At 49.7% G+C, this 19,846-nt stretch overlaps 1 protein-coding gene across 2 annotated transcripts in view; it reads right to left on the bottom strand.

The window, feature by feature from the left end:
* EPHB1 (EPH receptor B1) overlaps positions 1–19,846 on the bottom strand; it is a 450,445-nt gene that overhangs the window by 284,492 nt on the left and 146,107 nt on the right. For both annotated transcript variants that reach the window (XM_021069481.2, XM_084987281.1), the window contains exon 3: positions 4,364–5,045. In XM_021069481.2, coding sequence (XP_020925140.1) covers positions 4,364–5,045 — 682 coding nt within the window. The remainder of the gene's footprint in view (positions 1–4,363; positions 5,046–19,846) is intronic.

Genomic DNA, 19,846 nt, shown 5'->3' with positions numbered 1-19,846 from the left:
ACAAAGACCACCTCGTGGCAGGCTGCCTGCGCCTTGGCCTTTAAATGTGTGCTAACTGACCTACTGACCTGTCAAGGGACAGCGGATCACGCCATGTGCTGATCTCACTGGTCGCTGCTCAACAGTCATGGAGCTGGGCCTGGGCAGCTGCAGGGAGGTGATGAAGGGGTGCTCAGGACCCCTGCTGCCCTGTGTCTCTGGGTGGGGGTACCACACACCACCTTCACTCCTGAGTCTGATTCCCTTAATAATCCAAGTCAGATGGTGTGTTTTAGGGTTTCAGGGCCATGACACCAGGGCCATGACACCCAGCGAGGCCTAGAGAGCATCTTCATATCCATCACCCCACTTGATTTCCACATATCCTGTTAAGTAGGCAGAGAAGCAGGACTGTCACTGGAAAAGGACTTGAGCTAAAAACCACTCTGAAGTTCACAGCCCAGCTCCAATCTCTAGGACTGGCCTCTCACCCAGACACACTCAGTCCCCCTTTCATCCACCTGCATCCCCTATCAGTGACAGCACCACCAATGAAGGCCTCGGCACTGTGGGTCAGCAGGTGCCCTCTGCAGGGTGAGCCAAGGATGACTCGGATACCCACAGGAGCAGGAGGAAGGGAGGATAGCAGGGAGGCTATAGCATTGTCATTTCCTGAGCCCTGGCTGGGACTGGAGAGGCAGACTGATGAGGCAGCTCCTTCTGGAAGCTCCAGGAACTGTGTCTGGGAGGGAAAGTTAAGCCCCTGTAGAACACTCAGAAGTGGACACCCATCCAAGCCCCAGGGATGCAGTGCTCCAGCTAAGATCTGGCTGCCAGAGGCTCTCCCAGCACCTGGAACCCCTGTTTGGGCACCCATATGGGATACTAAAGCCCCCAAGCTTCTAACAGATAGATAAGAGGCTTCCCTGGCCAGGTTCCCCCTAGCGACTCTCAGTCTCAGCTCAGCCATCTTCCCCGGGGACCAACTTCAGCTGATGCAGTATTTCAGGCTCCACAGCATAGAAGGAGCTTGGCCCAGGGATAGTTAGGCTATAGGGATTCACAGAGAATCGACTCAGCCATCAACCTGAGCAGGGAAGGAATGGGGGTGGGTAAAGACAGGGCCATGATTTCTTATTAATCCTCAATTCTATGAGCATAAAACTTGAAGTCGGGCAGAGGAGCCATTTTCCTAGTAATTAACGATTTCAGAAAGATAAATGCATGATGGGGTCGGTCTCACTGGTGGGGTCAGCAGGCTCCTGTGATTCTGCCTGATCAGTCCTACCTAGGTGTGCAGAAAGGATGCATTCTGAACATGCCTTGGGCCACGGGGCCCTCTAGAAAGCGTGTGAGCTGCATGCCGCACATCCTGATGTGCAAGCTCCCCCCTCGGCTTCCTTTGCTCACCACCCCGTCCTCTCAGCACCCTCCCTCCTCACAACAGGAACAGCCCTAGGCCAGGACCGCTCTTGGCTGGCTGAGCTGCCTAATTAGTCTCCAGGTGCTTCTGCAAAACCCAGCAACTGGTCACCATGACTGACAGGGAGGGTTCAGCAGACGCAAAGCAAGTCAGACTAAGATTCTTGCCCATGATGAATGTCTGTCTTGCCAGAAAAACAATATAAAAGAGATTCTTTCTGCCACCCCATAGATTTGGCACATGCAAAGGCTCAGATTCAAATAGGCAGAAAAGAAAATTGATAAGATTAACAATTGATCAGTTAACCCAGGCTTCACCCCTTCAGGCTCTGGGGCATCAACTCTCAGGGCTCTGTTGGGAGAGAGTATCTTGCCTTCCTTCTCCAGTCCTACCAGGACAGCTGATGGAGACCCCACCCTTTCTCACCCACCATTTGCTGTTGCACTGACCATTCTCCATGCTCTTGGCCTCACCAGTATTGGCTGTACCATGCAGGCAACACCAGAACTGCTGTGAAGGGCCATGGTGCCCACCGGACAAGCACAGCATAAGCATCCAAAATGAATGGAGTACCTTACCTTGAGGATAAACCCCAGGGACCAGTTACAAATCTCTCATCCCCATCCAAAGGGTGCAGAGTCTTCCCAAGATCATCATCTATGCCCAATATCCCTTTACCCCCGCCTCCACCCTGCCCCGGGCAGCCCACTGTTGTGAGCCCTGGGGAGGGAGGTTGGGCTCTGCCAGCAAGCCCGGAGTTACCAGCAGAGCCAAGGATGAAGAATTTGGAGGAGGCATCTTAAAGTTCTTGAGACAAAAGAAAGGGGACTTCTCTGCCCTTCTAGAGCACTGATCTCAGCCAGGCTACTGGGCTACGGGACCCATGATGCCATGTGGCTTGCCACTCTCCATTCCTAGAAACACCGACAAAAATGCAGCTGCTCGTGCCTCTGAAATGGCAAAGTGATGGTGCCCTGGGCTCCTCATGTCCTCCAGCCTCCAATGAGTTTCCAACAAGCAGTTTGTGAAGTTAAGTCAGGTTCATAAGAGCTCTAGATTAGAAACATCCACCAAAGTCAGGAGGGGGCTGGGGTTGGATAGGGAGGATGGAAAGGAACCACTTGTATTTACCTATTTGTCCCCGTTGGCCCTCCTAGGACAACCACAGAAAGTAACTGACAAGCAGCAGGGACAGCGGTACCCCCCAAAAGACAAAAGTTCCAATTAGCCCCAAGAAATGAGAGCCCATTCCCAGAGTCCCAATTAAATCAGAACCAATCAATGTTTGCCCTGGTTCCTGACTCTCTGCACAGATAATAATGAGAAAAACGAAAGGGCCCCAGCCAGCAAGTGTGGTGTGGCAGCCCTTAGAAGCCTGGAGAAATCACCCGTGCTAGTGCAAGAGTGCCTGGCAGCTGCCGCATCTGTGCCTTTAAGAACTCAGCCTGGTGCCTGGGTCCCCGATGAGACCCTGACACATGCCCAGGAAGGCGACTCCTGCCCAACTCCAAGCTATGCAACAAAGAGGAGTGCCGTGGACCCAGGCTGGACTGGATTCATCACTGGAGCTGGCACTCTCTCCCCTGTGTTTCCACATCATCCATCATGGGTACCATAACCAAGAAATCCAATAAGGACACAAAGGCACAGCTCTCTGCTCTCAGCAGGCCTCAGAAAGGCTGCATGGATGCCCCAGTCCAGACAATTCGCCGAGTCCAAAGGATGCAGAGCTGGTGACATTAGTAACCCTGTGCCTGGTGCTTCATCTGTGGGTGCCTGGACAGTGAGGTTAGTGGGAAAGGAGACACACGAGGGGTGTTCGGGATGCTTAGACAGGGCAGAGGTGACAACAGGGGACAGCTGGCCTAAAGATCATAATGTAGAAAAAGGAGCAACAACAGATTCCACTTCATCCAAGTTGTCCCCAAAGGACACGACGAAACCCAGTTAAGGAGTTAGGGTCAAGGTAGTCACTTCTGAGGTCCTTGCTCTTGAAAGAACCTGAAACTTCAAAGGCCACATGCAAAAGATAAAGACAAAGGAAAACAGTCTTCTCTCTCCCAACTCTCGAATCCCTCATGTTCCATGTACTCGGGCAACAGATGAGCTGCGGACCCCTTAGACCCTTCTATTAACTCCCAGAGAAGACTGAGTCTTGAGCCAGTTCATTGTCACATATTGAACATGTGCTCTTCTGGGCTGAGGAGGGCCAATGTGAGCACATGGTACCCAGACACCCCCGACTGCAAAGTCGGCATCACTCTGAATCACTTTGAAGTGATGGTACTGTCCCACCCCTATTCCAACAGCTTCACCTCCTTCCAGGACATACTAATGCTGGGCCCCATCCATGACCCAAGCACCTGGCGCTGAGCCCCTGGAGGAAGACAGCCGAGCCAGGGGGCTTTGAGTTAATGAGCTCCATGGCTTCAAGAGCAAGCTGAGTGCTCTGGGAGCTGGACTAAAATGAACTAAAATATTTTCCAAATTCAGTCACTTCCCAATTACCCTTGAGTGCCTCGTCCATGACAACCCAAATAATCCATGCCTCAGAACAGAGAGCTGGACAGGATGCAGGGTGTGTGTGTGTGTGTGTGTGTGTGTGTGTGTGTGTGTGTGAGAGAGAGAGAGAGAGAGAGAGAGAGAGAGAAAGAGAAAGAGAAAGAGAATATGAGTGTCAATTTCCCCAGAGCTAAATATAACTGAACGGTTATTAAGTTGTTATCCAACGTTTGGAATCCTTCCCATCTCTTCCCCCACCATGAACACAAACAGTCTGGTTGGAGACAAATGGAATATCATCAGGCCTTGCCCTGGAGATGGAGGGTCCCCAGAGCTTTAGAAGAAGCCATTAGGCTCTTCTGTTTCTTTAGGATCCAGAGCTGGAGGTGGAAACCTGTGCAGACTCAGCCCTGCCCCAGGTGGACAGGAGGTAGAGGCCTCAAGAGCCCCAGGGCTTACCCTTGCAGGCCACGCTGTTCTCGGGCTCATAGCCAGGCTTGCAGGTGCAGCGCCCGATGGGCACCATCCACTCCCCATCCCCGTTGCAGTAGAGTTTGATGGGCACGTCCACTTCCTCTGCATTGGGGATGCATGTGCCCCGAGCAATCACCAGAGATGTGCTCTCTGCCCCAGTCATGGTCTCTGGGAACACCGCAAAATTTTGCACAATGCTGGGACACTTTTTGAAGAAGACACGGACAGACAGGAGAGACATACAGGCTCCATAATCCTGGAAGGCGAGGTAAAAACCATTCCGCGTGAGAGGTCCAAAGCTCCTGACTTCTGTGTTGACCTTCATCAACCTTCCCCCAAAGTCCACTTGGGAGAAGCTCTCGTCTGCAGCAATGGTGTCCACTTTGAGGTAGGGGGCCTCGGACCAGAAGGCCGACTTCTTGGTGGCAATGACGGAGTCAGTCTCATAGTAGTACAGGTTGAAGGTCTCCTTGCAGGAGCCTGGGACGTTGGGGAGGCTGCTGCAGTCTCTCACAGTGAAGCGCATCTCCGTGTAGATGCGATGGGCCCCCCGCCGGTTGATGAAGGTGGTGAGCAGCCAGTTGTTCTGGTTGGGCTCGAAGACATTGCACACCTGGTAGGTGCGGATGGTGTTCAGGTTTTCATCGTAGCCACTGACTTCTTCCCACTGATACCAAAGAGGCCAGGCACACACATGAAAAACACAAAATAGGGAGTGAGAAGACAGGGAGAGGCAGGGCAGACAAGAAGCCTGGCACTGGAGGGGGCCTTAAGAGCTCACCAGGCCAGCTGCTTGACTCAAGAAACAAACACGCCTAACCCTCACTTGCTTGTAAAGATCCCCTTATAAGGAGACTTCAGAAGACTGCTCTGTAGTCCATCCCCAAATATAACAGACCTCACCCTAGAATGCCTCGCTTCATCTAACCCACAACTCTCATGCTGTGACAGTGACGTGTTATATCCACAGCGATGACCTGCAACTCTTAGCCCCGTGAGAGGGGAGGGATTTTCATCCTCAATGCCACAGCCTCTGCTCTCAACAGGTCACTCCATGGATTACAGGTCTGATGACACGATACTCTAATCTGAGAAATCCTTATTTCTGATCCCAACTTCTTTACCATGGTGAAATTCCTTCATATCTCCGAAAAGTTTCTACAACAACTTTTGTTTTATAAGATCAATCTCTTTGAGAGTAGCCTGTGGAGCTGGTAATAGTAGAGGATGCTAAGAGGGATGCTTAATGAAGCAAATTAAGCTTCATTGTGTGAACATTTCAAGCAAAGATGTGATGGAGATTGTTTTTGTTTGTTTGTTTGTTTTGTCTTTCCTAGGACCGCACCTCCGGCATATGGAGGTTCCCAGGCTAGGGGTCCAATCAGAGCTACAGCTTCCAGCCTATGCCAGAGCCACAGCAATGCCAGATCTGAGCCACATCTGTGACCTACACCACAGCTCACGGAAACACCAGATCCTTAACCCACTGAGCAAGGCCAGGGATCAAACCTGCAACCTCATGGTTCCTAGTCAGATTCGTTAACCACTGAGCCATGATGGGAACTCCATGATGGAGACTGTTGATTACTTTCTTAAGGAGTAAGAAACGTTTCTTATTAAGGGGGACACAATTGTGATTCCTACTGGAAAAGCACACTCTCATTTTTAGCAGTCCTATAAATTGGAACAAGAGAAACAGTGCATTCATTAAGTGATGTCTCAATCTTCCCAAGAGTTCCCCATAGCACTAGATTATCATCCCCAATGCATAGGTTAAAAGACGTCATATAATTCACCTGTGGTCACACAGCCATAAGAGGAGATGGGGAAAAGAGGAGAGAGAAACAGGGGCTTTGAATGGCCAAAGAAATCTGCTGAGTAACTTTTTTCAGTAACAGACAATAAGGGGAAGGGGGTCTATAAAAGACAAGGCTTCTTTAACTGAGTTACTGAGGAATAGGGGCCAAAGAAGAGTTTCTGAGTCATTATTTCTTTATTTCTTCCTGTGCTGGGAAAGGAAGCAGTTGTCCGTACTGGGGAGCTCTCAGGACACTGACCTCAAGAAACAAGGGTCTTCCCAGGAGGTTCCAGTGGGCTTGCTAAAGAAGTGAAAAAGGAGCAGAAGAAATCCAGCTTCCTAAAGTGAAAATAGATTAAGATCCTTGACTGTTTAGTAGAAACCAGATAGTACCATTTCTTTAAATATTGTGCTAATTGCTTATTATTCACTGTGGAGCTGAAATATATCCATGAGAACTCTTTATGAAAAAGAGCTAAAAGCTAATCTCATGTGGATGGGAAACATGCTACGGTTTCTTCTTGCACAGAATGAAATCTCTGAGGAGCAAGAAGGCCAAGCCAAGGCTGTCCTTCTAACTTGCCCCAGGGCTTCTGAAGACTGGGTGTGGAGCTGAGGAAAGCTGGGTACATGGAGGGCTGGCCCCGCCCACGCACGCCTGTACCAGGACCCCATGGACACTCCTGCTGCCCAGGCACGAGGCACTAAACTCCTGTGCTGCTGCAGCCTAGCCAGGGCCCTTCTCCTCTAGCCCCTCACTGCACTCTCAGGGGTCTGCTTCCCTCCCCAGCCTGGTGGGCCCCTTTCCAGGATCTTTACACACAGCCAACCTCACCTGGCCTTGGCTTAACTGCTTATTGGATTTCAAGATGTTGAGTCACCACTTCTTATGCCTTCTTGAGCTTATGTTATGTTCTATTTAAATGTGTTTGTTAAAGTTATGTTCTGCTTGCCTGGTTTTTCCGAACCCAAAAGCAAATACATTAGGGAGAAGTCATTGCTGACGGTTGTTTTAGAGCAAATTTTCAGGCCTCGATCTCTTTCCAGGGCTGTCTCGAAATAACATTTTCTCAGTTGACCCCACATGACTTTTGAGGGAAGGACAGGTTTTTTTTTTGTTTTTTGGTTTGTTTCTGTTTTGTAATTGTTTAAACACAGCAGGTCTCAGGATCCATCATTTCATTGGGCTGTATGAGGTCTCAGCATGACCATGGGGTGCCTTTGTCTATGTAGGTGAAGTCTGAGGCCCCATTTAGGGTGGGGATATTGATCCACCCTAAGGCAGCCCTGCTGTGTGGGTGCAAGACACGAAGCCCACCTTTGGGGCCTTGCCTTAGCCCTGAGACTGTCACCACTAGTATTTTTTTTAAATAGTCAGAAGGAGGACTTACAACCTTGTGGAGCCAGCATATTAGGAACATTTATCTTAGAAAATGACACTGATTGGTATTATAAGACCCAACAGAGGTAACTGTTTCGAACATTAACCTCTCTGGGCCTCGGTTTTCTCATCTGTAAAATGAGGAATCATACTGGGTGACCTGGAGTCAGGAAATTCTACGGACTTAATTGATTCTGTGACAGCTCCTCAGAGAGCGATCAGAGCAAATTAGGGGGGATATGACTGTATATTCAAAGAGAAAGAGTAGAGAGAAATTGAGAGAAAGGAAAATAACTTCTCATTGTTTGGAACAAGGCCATGATGGAGTCTCTTTCTTTCCTTCTTTCATTTTTCTCCTGCCCACGGGTGCTATAGGGGTGGGAAACACAGCAATCAGAATGGGCTGGATCCTTAAAAAAAAAAAGAATGGGCTGAAGAAGGCACGAATGCTTTCCGAGCAAGTGACAATTAGGACTGGGGACCTTGAAAGAGAAGATTTGGGTAAATCGAGATGAGGGTGAAATAGCATTCCCAGCAGGGAGGAACAGACATTATTATTTGTTTATGATACTTGGAATCAGTGTCATTGCTTTATAGTTCTACCTCATTCATCCATCAGTGAAAAAAATACGTACTGAATGCCAACTTTATACCAGGCATTCCATTAGCCACTGGGGAGGCAGCAATACCAAGCTTATAATCTTGTGAGAGAAACAGAAATTAGACAAATGGTTATTAAAATAACTAAATTATTGCAATTGCGCTAACTGCTATGAGGGGAAATTTCAGGATGCCAAGAAGGGGAGTGTATCCAACACACAGAGGCGTGCCAGAGAAGACCCTCCAAGATGAGTGGGATGGATGGATAGAAGTGAGCCAGGAGAACTGTGCATCTGCTGTGGGCAGAAGAGGGGCAGGGAAGGGGCATCAAGGCCAGGAACAAGTGCAAAGGCCCCGTGGTGGGGAAATGTAGCCTGGAACTGATGAGGGATAAAACGTCATGAAAAGCTAGAGGTGGCTGGAAGGAAAGTGGGAGAGGGTGAGTCTTCCGGAGAACTTTGAATGGTATCTTGAGGATAACTAGAAAGCATTGGTGAGTTTTAGGGAGGAAAAAACTCAGAGCCAAGTTTTGTAAAAGATATCTCCGCTGTAAAGTATAGGCTGCTGGCAGTTCCATCATGGCTCAGGGGAAATGAATGAGACTAGTATCTATGAGGATGCAGGTTCAATCCCTGGCCTCACTCAGTAGGTTAATGATCTGGAGTTGCCGGGAGCTGTGGTGTAGGTCGAAGATGTGACTTGGATCTGGTGTTGCTGTGGCTATGGCATAGGCTGGCAGCTACAGCTCCGATCAGACCCCCAGCCTGAGAACCTCCATACTGAGGGTGCAGTCCTAAAAAGACAAATAGAAAAAAGTACAGACTGGGCTGGACCGAGTGCATGAGCGGAACAGCTGATGGTCATTGTCCTGGTCTAGGTGAGAGATGATGGTGAGTGGATCCAACTGGGGAAACTGAAAATATATCCTTCTCTTCTTCTTCTTCTTCTTCTTTTTTTTTTTTTAGGGCCGCCCCTGTAGCATATGGAAGTTCCCAGGCTAGGGATCCAATCAGAGCTGTAGCTGCCAGCCTGCGCCGCAGCCACGGCAACACCAGATCCTTTAACCCACTGAGCGACTGAACCTGCATCCTCATGGATACTAGTATGTTATCACTGAGCCACAATGGGAATGCCTGAAAATACATCTTGGTGTAGAGTCCCTAGGCTCTCATCCAGCTGAGTGTGGGTGGGGGTCAGAGAGAGGCTGGTTTGACCTGACCCAAGGGGCCCTGTGTGCCCTTGACACTCTTTCATGGATCAGTCCTACCTCCGCAACCAGGCTTTGAGGTCCCCTGTGTCCCCAGGCACATTGCTTCCCAGATCCTTACAACCAAGGAACTTCACTGGTGTTACATATACAAGCTCATTGGCATTCAGACCCAGTGTCTTTGACCCAAGGCCTGTGCTGACTCCAGTCCCAGGGAGCTGCTCCCACTGCACCACCGAAAGCAGATTTCCTAAAGGTCTCTGTTCAGTGGCAGCTTCTCAGCTTCCACTTCCAGGCATTTGACATCCTGCCTCCTGTGATCCTTTCTGAAATTATCTCCTCCCATTAAAACAACAAAACACCACCATTTGTTTATCAGATTGGCAAAAAATTTAAAAGATAAAATATCAAGTCTCGGGAAGAATGTCCAGAGAAGGCCACTCCCAAGCCTGTTGGTGACACTGTAACTGGCAGAATCTTTCAGATGTCAAATCAATAGTTTCTCTCAGCATTTAAAATGTTGGCCAAAACTCAGAAGGAAAAGGTGAATCATTTTTAAAAATTGTTATAATAGCTGCGTAGCCATCTGGAAAAAAAAATTTTTGCATCCATACTTCTGAAAAAAATTCCCAGTGAATCAAAAATTTAAACATTAAAAATGAAACCATAAAGATAAAGAAATCACAGAGACAGTATACGCATAGTAATTACAACATGAAACTCAGAAGCCATAAATGAACAGATTGATCAATTGAGCTCCATACAATTTTTTTTAATTAGCATTACAGAAATGGCCAAAATAAAATCAAAAGGAAAAAAAAAGAAAAGAAAACATGCTGGGGAAAAAACTCTTTGCCACTTAACACAGTAAAGTGTTAATTTCCCTTAATATATAAAGAAAATCACCAATAAAAAAATAGAAAAATGGGCAAAGGATATTAACACTGTTTACTGAAAGAAACAGATATAGCTCATACACATATGAAAAGATGCCAAATCTTATTTATTTTAACCAAAATGGCAATTAGCCACATTGCGGGTTTTTTTTTTTTTTTTTTTTTTTTTTTTTTGGTTTTTGGTCAAACATTAGAAAATACACTGCATTGGAAAAGGTGTAGGTGTCAGAGATAAGCAACCTAATCAATAGCTGGATGAAGGTCAAACTGGTATCATCTCTATGGACATTTAGGTTTTATTTATCAAAATCAGAACTGTATACATCCTTTGACCCAGCAATTCCAACTCTAGAATCGCCCCTCAGTTTGGTGCCCATCTGACTGTGGTCCTTGCTCCTCGGAGCTCTCAACTGGACTCTACTATGGTACCTAAGACCCTGTGTTAATGTCCATGAACGAGTGAACACATAAACAATATGCACAGCCACTGAAGATATGAAGTTGATGTGATGCAGCCATATGATGGAGTATTATTTAGAAATTTAAAAATAAGATGTACTGGTGCCTCTAAAATGTGATGCCCAGTGGAAGAAGCCAGACACAGAAGACCGCATATTCATCTCCATCAAACGTCCAGAAAAGGCAAATTTATAGACAGAATCGTGTGGTATTTTCCTGAGATCATGGATGGGAATGGAGAGTGATTGCAAATGGGCCTGAAGGCGCTTTTGCAGGGTGATGAGCATGTCCTACAATGGGATTGTGGTGGTGATGACTAAACTGTACGTTTACTAAAACTCACCAAATTGTCCACTTAGAATGGGTAAAGTTGATGATGTGTAACTAATACTTCGACAGAGCTTTTTCTGAAAAACACTCTTTGTTATCTGCTCCGGCCTACACCTCAGCACCTGATAATGCTGACCTGGTCTCTATTACCCACAAACAGTAGGCCCCCTGGCAACCCCACGCCCAATGTGTCACCGCAATTTGCCATTTCCTCCAGAACAATGTTCCTCTTATCTGGCCTCTCTCTTGCCTTCCACGGCCATGCACTAGGGCTGGCATTACCTCATGCCTGGACTCACGCCCTGGCTGGCTCTTTGGTCCGAGAGTAATGAGCAGACCAGGCAAGAGATGGCCAGGGCTCAAGCCAGGGCCATATTCTCTCACATCACTCAGAGATTGTGCCCATTTCTGCCCCTTGCTTGATGTTGCTGCTGGTGTTCTGACAATTTTTTTTTTTTCCTCTCCCACCACCATCCCATCTCAGCTTCTCCAAGACACAGAACTAGAGGATAACAATCTGGCTGGAAGTCACTATAGGTCATGTTGACCAAAACCTTTTGTTGACAAATGGACACACTGAGGCCCAGAGACATTCAACAGTTGGCCTGGAGTAAGGCAGCTGATGGGTGGCAGAGCGGAGCCCTCTCTGTAGCCTTTTTTGAGGGGGGGTTAGGTCTTATTTCCCCCAGGATGTCTTCCTAGCTTATAGTCAGCTACCATTTCCCCGAATGTCTCAAGTCTGCTTGAGCTTATTCCACACAATTTAGCATTTGATAATACACTGTTCTGAACTATTCGTTAATTGCTTCGGTTTCTGCTACCAGGCTGTGAGCTCCTTGAGGACAGGGAATTATGTTTTGACTAATTTATTAGCTCATGTCAGCAGCGAAATAATTCCAAGCATTTAGCTTTGCAATGCTGGGATCACACGACAACATTTTTACTGAGCAATGCTTGTGACGAGTGAACTCCACAGGTTTCTCTGGGCTCCACCCTCATTCTCCTCTCCTCCCCCTTTACATCCTGGATGATCTCAGCCACACACAAGGCTGCAACCACCAGGGCCTACATCGCTGGCCTCTCCCCAGTGCCCAGACTTGTTTATCCAGCTGCCTGCCGGATGTCTCTTGGTAACTTCTTGAGACTCACTGCCTTGCTCCTGGGGATTCTGCTACAGTCACAAATCTGTCCCCATCCTCCCTATGGACTTGCCCCCTAGTGGGCTAGACTATAGTCCGGCCTGATAGTCCCAGTGCCTAGCCCTCATTAAACACTGACAGGCTGAGGGAAGAAGCAGGGTCCAGGTCTATTCCTCGGCCTCTGGTCCTTGGCTGGGGACTTAGAGCCGGTGCCACCAGAGTAACTTGTCCCTGGGAGAAAAAGAACCAAAGCAGCCTTGCACAACCAGCAAGATAGTAACAGTCTTTGAAAGGACAAAATTATTGATGCCAATGGACCACCTGTCCTTGAGATAAACATAATAAAGAAAATAATGACACCCATTACAAAGTACTTGTTCAGGCTTTCAGATTGGGACTTTGATGTATGATAAAGAAGCCTGGGCGTTCAGCTTGTGGCTCAGCAAGTTAAGAATCCAACATATTGTCCCTGTGTCCATGAGGATGCAGACTGATTCCTGGCCTTGCCCAGTTGGTTAAGGATCAGGAATGGCTGTTGCTGTGGCTACGGCTTAGGCCAACAGCTGCAGCTCCGATTCAGCCCCTAGCCCTGGCACTTCCACATGCTGCAGGTGAGGCCATTAAAACAAACAAACAAAAATACCTATAGGTGCCTCCAAGATCTCAGTTTCTCAGACTGTCTAGTTGGAGTCAGAGCCTGCAGGTCTGTTGCTCTGGAGTAGCCTAGAATGCCTGTTGACATTTGCTGTCTGGCTGACTCTGTGTGTGTGTGTGTGTGTGTGTGTGTGTGTGTGTGTGTGTGTGTGTGTGTGTGTGTGTGTGTGGCCTTCTAGAAAGATGTATGATCACTGGCCCTTCCTTGAACTGCTGCAAGCTCGCTAGGCTGGCCCTGCTCCTTCCAGAATGCCTAGTAGCTACAGAGAGGCTGCATCATACTAACTCCAGAGAATAAGCCATTTCTCTAGCACCTGTCCAGGGAGGGGCGCTTGCTTGGGACACTGCTATTTAAGATGAGAACAGAAAGCACTGAAATTGATCTTTTGGGCGCCATTCGTCTAACAAGAGGTTATTCTGATTTGTTTCAAACCCAGCTTATTTAACTCATTTTTAAAATAAAGAAGTGAGCACCTACTACATCCCAAGGAGTAGCCTAGGTGTTGGTGACACAGCAGTGACTAAGAGACAAGGTTCCTTCCCCCATGGACCTGATAATGTAATGGAGCTAATCAGAACATGAATAAGTAAACAAAATAAAAATATAAAGTCAGAGAGCCTTAAGTACTACTGAGGAACAGGGAAGGGGCTAGCAAGTGACAGCTGGCACTGGGGTCATCAGAGGTTGCTTCTGGGCAAAGATTTGAATGCATGAACCTTGGATCAGGAGCCATCAGCCTGAAGGGCACATGGAGAAGGAGCATTTCAGACTCACGGAACAGGAGCAGACTCTCTGGAGCAGGAGTGTGCCTGGCCAGAGAAAGCCAGGAGGCCAGGATGGTGGGGGAGGAGGTGCAGCAGGGTGGGCAGTGGGGGAGGGATGGGTACAAGCAGACCCCACCTCTGCCAGTCACAGCTCTGCGACCACACACAACTTTCTCAGCTTCAGTTTCCCCATCTGGAAAATGCTGTTTACCTTGCAGAGTGTCACGAGGACTGAAAGATCCTGTAAGAAATCACCCTACCCTGAGCCTTTGCGAAACTACCATTCACTAAGTACCGAGTATCAGCCTTACATCAGCAGCCGTGGCATCACTGTTGTGTTAACCTCAGGATATTCCTTGGGCTGAAGCATCAGGGCGTGGATATCCTCTCCTCTACTTTAGATAAATATTCCTGCCCTTTGGTCAGCAGAACTCAGGGACTAAACATTGGTCTCCTCCCAGCCCCAGAGGGATAGCCAGCAGCCCCTCCCCGCCCCTCCCAGAATCTCCAGGGCTGCCTCTGGGCAGGTTTCAGCATGGGCCCCTTCTCTCAACCAAGCAATCTCTGGGTGGCGGTCAGCCACCAGCTCAGACCACAAGCAGACAAACATGGACACAGCTCAAAAGCTTTGGTCCCACTCACCTCTCTGTATTTGGGCACAAACTTTAGTTTGCAGGGACTTGCTATTCTGCGAACAGTCACCATCCCCAGGCCCTACAGGACCCTAACTTCGCTGGCACTGCCCAACCATGGGAAACCCAAAAAACCACTTTCAGGTCCCCAGTTAGAGATGGCTGCTCTCTGAACAAGAAGCCCACTGAGGCCCGGGCAGCACACAATGTCCCAGAGCCCACAGCCAGCTAGAGTCTTTGGGGCAGTACTTTGCTCAGGCAGGTCGGGAGCCACCAGCACCCATCTGCCGGGATCCCAAGGACACGCTCATGCATAGACAGTAAACTAAGCCTGAAAGAGCTCGGATATTAGACAAGCTCGAGGGCTAATTAAAATGTAAAATGTGGTCCGTGGGGCATAAATTGCTACAAGCCCAGAGGGATCTACCATTTAGTACACCAACCAAGCAAGGCAGCCGTTTGCTCAGGGGTTCCCCGGAGGGCTGCGAGCACCAGCTCACCTCCCAACAGGCTGCATTTGCCTCCCAGTTGTGCTGGGCTAGGAGGACAGGAGTGGCCCCTGTTCCCTACCACAGCCCTACATGTGGTGCACCAAGGAGCTGGGCGCCTGGCGTGGGGCTGCTTCTGAGAGCCCAGAGCCTCGAAAGGGCACAAAGCAATGGATTTTCTGAACCATTTATTTACCTACTCCCTGGGGTGCCTAAGAACAGGGGATGTGGGCGAGGGACACCGTGGGAATATGGAAAGAAGGAGAGGAAGGCAAATACACTTACTGTTTCCCAATGCAGTCTCTACAAGCCTCTACAAAAGCCTTCTGGAAACTTGGATAGTAGAAAAATGCAAGAAATACTGAGAAGTGGAGGTGGGGGTGAGAGAAATGGCCCCAAGCATGCAGACCTAGATTGCCTGGAAGGAGGGTTTTTGCCCTGACCAACAAAGGTCTGGGATTAAGAAGAATGGCCATCACCCTTTCTGACCCTGAACCCTAGAGGTCATGGGGACCCCTGGCTTAGGGCCATTCAATTCACAGAATCTAGAGTCAGCCAGACCCAGCCCTGTGACCACAGGCATTCCTTCCAAGCTCCCTGAGCCTCAGTTTCCTTGTCTCACAGGATACTTGGACACTTGGAGTACCTATCCCAACAGACGGCTGTGAGGATGAACCGTGATAATGCACATAAAGTACTTCAACCTGAACAAGAGACCCCTGCCAGCTGGCTGGCAATGGCTATCAGGCCTCCAGAGACACAGGCCCCTCTCTCTGAGCAGCAGGCATTTTTCCTGGAAAGCCTTGCTTTCCCTTCCATGATTGTGTGATCTGTGACTCTCTCTTGTCTGTCTAGTTGTCTGCACCTGTGCATCACTGGTGTGTGCACGTGTGTGCATATATATGTATGTGCATGCATGTCTGGGTGTGCATGTGTGGGTATAGTTTGGGACGCTGGTTGCAGTATATGCCCAACCGGTTAGCTCTGCCCACTCCCAGCCAGCGAGCACCCCTTGCTGCTCAGAGATCCCATGGCTAGGGGCCGTGGGAGCCACACTAAATAGAGGGCAAGGCCAGCAGGCCCGAGGTCCAGAGGGCTTGCATCTCTATATCCTGGCACATTTCACACCCAGGTCTCTGCCAGCCTGCCAGGAACAACACTGCAGGCTTGTGCCTCAGGAGGGGGCTCCTTGTCCACAGCACCCAGGCCCCTGTAACTTCCACCAGGCAGCGGCATTTGGTACCAGGCCCTGCCTGGAGTGGGGTCCTCAGCCATTATGACAGCTGCTGCTGCTGTTGACACTGAAACAGTGACAAATTCATCCTTCTGACAAGATCCCTTTAAATAATTCACAGGGAGCTGGGGATTAAGACACTGTTTCTCTCTGTCTCTGTTGAGATTTAAAACACCTCCAGCTGGGGTATTTAAAGAGCATATAATGGGCTGCCCCTCTCGGGTCTCCCCTCCCCCTTTCCTCCCCTTTCCCATTTCCCAAACTCACCCTCCCTGCCCTACCAGCCAGCCCCATAACAAGGAGGCCCAGAAAACAAGGAAGAAAAAAAAAAAGGAGGGAACCAGTGCTTGGCTGGTCACTATGGCAACGGTGGCAGGGTATTCAGCTGTCATTATCCCAGTGCCTCACACATGTGATTATCTTAAGCTGTCAATTGAATGTGGTCCTTGCTGCTGCCCAACAAGGCCTTGTCCAACAAGGCAGGGGCGGGAGCTGCAGGCCCCAGGCCCCAAGCCCCGCCGGCCTGGTATTGCTCTGCCCAGGCCTGAGCTCCATTGATGAGGAGCAGCTACCCCTGGGAGAGATTGATGGCATTTCCCTTCTGCTTGGAGGGCTTTCTCCTCACACTGCACAGCTGAGGCCAACACATTGGGTTACAGGCCGAGCAAATGGGCTCTTCATTCCATGGGTGCAGGGAGTTTTGACGGAGCATGGGACAGGCTGGCTGTGGCCAGCTGGAGCCATCCTGGAGACAAGAGAGCCAGCCACGTGGGAGGAAGAGACTGGCCTTCTTAGAGGAACTCCTGGCATCGTTCCCGTTCTCAAGAAGTAGGAAAATCCAATCTGGCCTGGGAAGGGGACACACTCCCCTCCATCCTGTCCCTTCCTCAGCTGTGGGAATTTGGCCACTGTGTGTGATCCACTTCGGGGGATCTTTTCCTGGGACTGTGGCTGTTGGAGCTTGGTCCTGGAAGGCCCCAGGAGAAGGACTCTGATCTCACACCTTTGTCTCCTGGACTTGATGTGCTCAGGCCAGCACGGCATGCAATGGGGCCACTGTCACTTGCACCTTGATTGCCCCAAATAGCACCAGCTCAGTCTGGCCTTTCCTGCACTTTCATCTTGTGATCAGTCCCCATGAATACGTGGCCAGCCACACTAAGTCCCCATCGCCTAAGGCACTGCCCACTTGGGTCCCCCATGGCTTGTTGCTTACAGTGACCTGTTTGCACCTAATAGCCAGCATAGAGCATTACTATTGACTGTTTCATTTTGAAGGCAGAGCTCTCACTCAGCAAGAGAAATCCAAATCTTGACACCAATGTCTTTCATGTTGGTTGTCTTTTGTGACACCAATAAGAATAGTGAGCACGATAGGAGATGCACAGAGATGAGGGTGTGCCATGACTAGACGCCCCCTTCCCCATTCTATCAGCAGAGCCCCTCAAATGCAAGAGGGGCTGGTCCAGCAGAGCTGACACAGGTCCACTGGATGGGAAACAGCAGCTCACAGAAGCCCCTTGCAACTCTCCCTTTTCTGGAGTCCTCAGTTCCTAAGCATCTGCCAGGGCCTGGGGGCAGGAGCTAACCACAGGCTCCTCCACCACGGCCTGGAGCCGGCCATCCCCAGGAACCCCCTGTGACCTCCTCTGGATCCCTGGCCAGACCTCACTTGCTCTCAGGAGCAGGGATCCCCCTAGACTTGCTATTCTCTGCCCGAAAACCCCCACACATCACTCAGTGCCTGCTCCGCCCCTCCTCACATAGCTTGCTTTACAAAGCCATTCCTGGGTGCTTGACAGGTGTGCATTTCACTGGCTCTCAGCTTTCGAGCCTACCCTTTCCCTTTGTATAAAACTGGGAAACTTCTGCCTCTCTTTGCCCCCTGTTCTCTGGTTTCCAAACAATATATGACCCTCAGAATCCCTTCCTCATCCTCATCCAGGGGCAGAAGTACAAGAATGAGCGCTGTGGTCAGAGGCCTGGGGTCAGTCTCAGTAAAAGCCCTAAGCAGGCCATGACTTTGGATAATTGCCCCCCCACCCCTGAGCCTCCGTGTCTGCTCTGTAAAATGGGAGAAAGACCCCCTAGCTTTCGAGGTCCTGGTGGGGATTCAGTGAGATGGTACAAGTGCCTGGATACAGCAGGCAGTTAATTAACAGTAATAGCAGTAGAAGTAGTTATCACGAGTCTTAATAATAGCACTGTCAGTAATAATAGGGTGCGCCCTCTGATGGTATTCGAGTGAGATCTGGAAAGCTGATCTTGCATCTCAGGGTCCCCCTCATTCATTCCCACCCCCATCCCATGCAGGTTAAGTCTCTCAGACAGGAGGCACTGCGACCACTAGTACTAGTCAGGGCAAGCAGTATTGTTGACTGAGCTTTGGAGCTTACCAAGAAGGTAAATACAATTTACACTGCTCAGCCAGTCTGTAAATAAGAACTAGTATTACACATGTGGTAGAGGCAGAAGATGGGCTCAGAGAAGTTAAAGAACTTTGAGGAAAATGGAATAAACCCAGCACATAAGCTTCCAAATCCTGGGCTTACTCCTTGAGGCTACTGGCAGTACCGTGGACTTAGGCCCAATGCTTCTTCTTGGGCTGTACCCGGAGGGAAGGCCGAAGGTGGCATCCTCAGGCTGTCCTGTTCCCACATAAGCTGGGCCCATCCTTCCAGAGCCAGGGGAGATTCTCCATCTATCTTCTCACCTGGACCCTCCCTCTCCACTCATTTTCCTCCTGCCCATCTTCTCCAGGCCTCTTAATTGGGCCTTACCTTCCCTCTAACGCCTCACCCTCCCCAGGAATATATTCCTGACCTTCAGCAAAGTCACCAGCAAGGAACTGTGAGTTCAGGCTGTCAGCACCCCCACAGACCCCATGCAGCTCCATCCCAGTCGGTGCCTGGGTCAGGAGCCCCATTTCCTTCCAGGGCCCCGGGCTTCAACCTGAGATGAGCTGTCACGAGGCAGCTGGTCTCGAGTTGACGTACCAGAGAGAGAAAGGTTTCCAGGGCCAGGACAAGGGGCACGGCTGGGGAACTGCCTTCCTGGAGAAGGTTTCAGAGAAAAGGAAAGACCCCTGTCTGTCCAGACAAAAGGGGGTGAAGCCTGCCTCCGATAGGGGAAGGGGGGTGGGGCTGGGTGACCCCGGGGGTTCCCTCCCAGAGTCTGCGGACAGAAATAGCTCCTGTCTGCTGATGAATGAGTCTGTGAGCCATTTCCAAGAGCAGGAAGATAAATCTGCCAGGCAGTATGGTTCTGGCGAAGCAGCACAACTCCCCAAGTTCTTTAACAGAGCGAGCGGGGGAAGCCTCTCTTCCCCCAGTGGATCTTCCTCTCCCCTCCACCCACATCCCTCCCCACCGCACACGTAACCGCAGGCCTTCCTGAAGGATGTCTGCAACCTATGTAATAATTAATATTCTCCTCAATGTAATAATTAATATTCTCCTCAGTGACCCAGCTCTAGACACCTCTCTGTCAAAGGCAGGTACATGTCCACACAAAAGGGCTCCTGTAAAAAGCTCTGTGACAAAGCAACCAGACATGATGAAGCCAGGCAGGATGGTGCCCTTGTCTGGCCTGCCTCACCTCCCCTGGGATCCACTAGCCTCGGCCAACCCGCCCCAAGGCGGTCACCCTTCCCAGAGTGGTGCCTGAGACCAGGGACTGCCTCCCCCCTCCCCAGGGCCCCACCTCTGTGGCTCAGTCCTGAGCCCCCAGGCCTTTGTCTATCACTGTCTCTGTCAAGCAGGTGATTTTAAACTTCCATTCCTAAAAGACAAGTATTATATATAAAAAAAAAAATGTTTTAAGTGCCTCGGGGTGTTTTGTTCCTCATTGCTTCATAAAAGTGACATTAATAGCCAGAAAAGAGCA

This window comes from Sus scrofa, chromosome 13, assembly GCF_054392235.1.
Source record: "Sus scrofa isolate SSC_HxYL_T2T_F1_AM1 chromosome 13, Sscrofa_HxYL_maternal_Yorkshire_Landrace_v2.0, whole genome shotgun sequence".
NCBI lineage: Eukaryota > Metazoa > Chordata > Mammalia > Artiodactyla > Suidae > Sus > Sus scrofa.
This window is presented reverse-complemented; position numbering and strand designations above follow the sequence as displayed.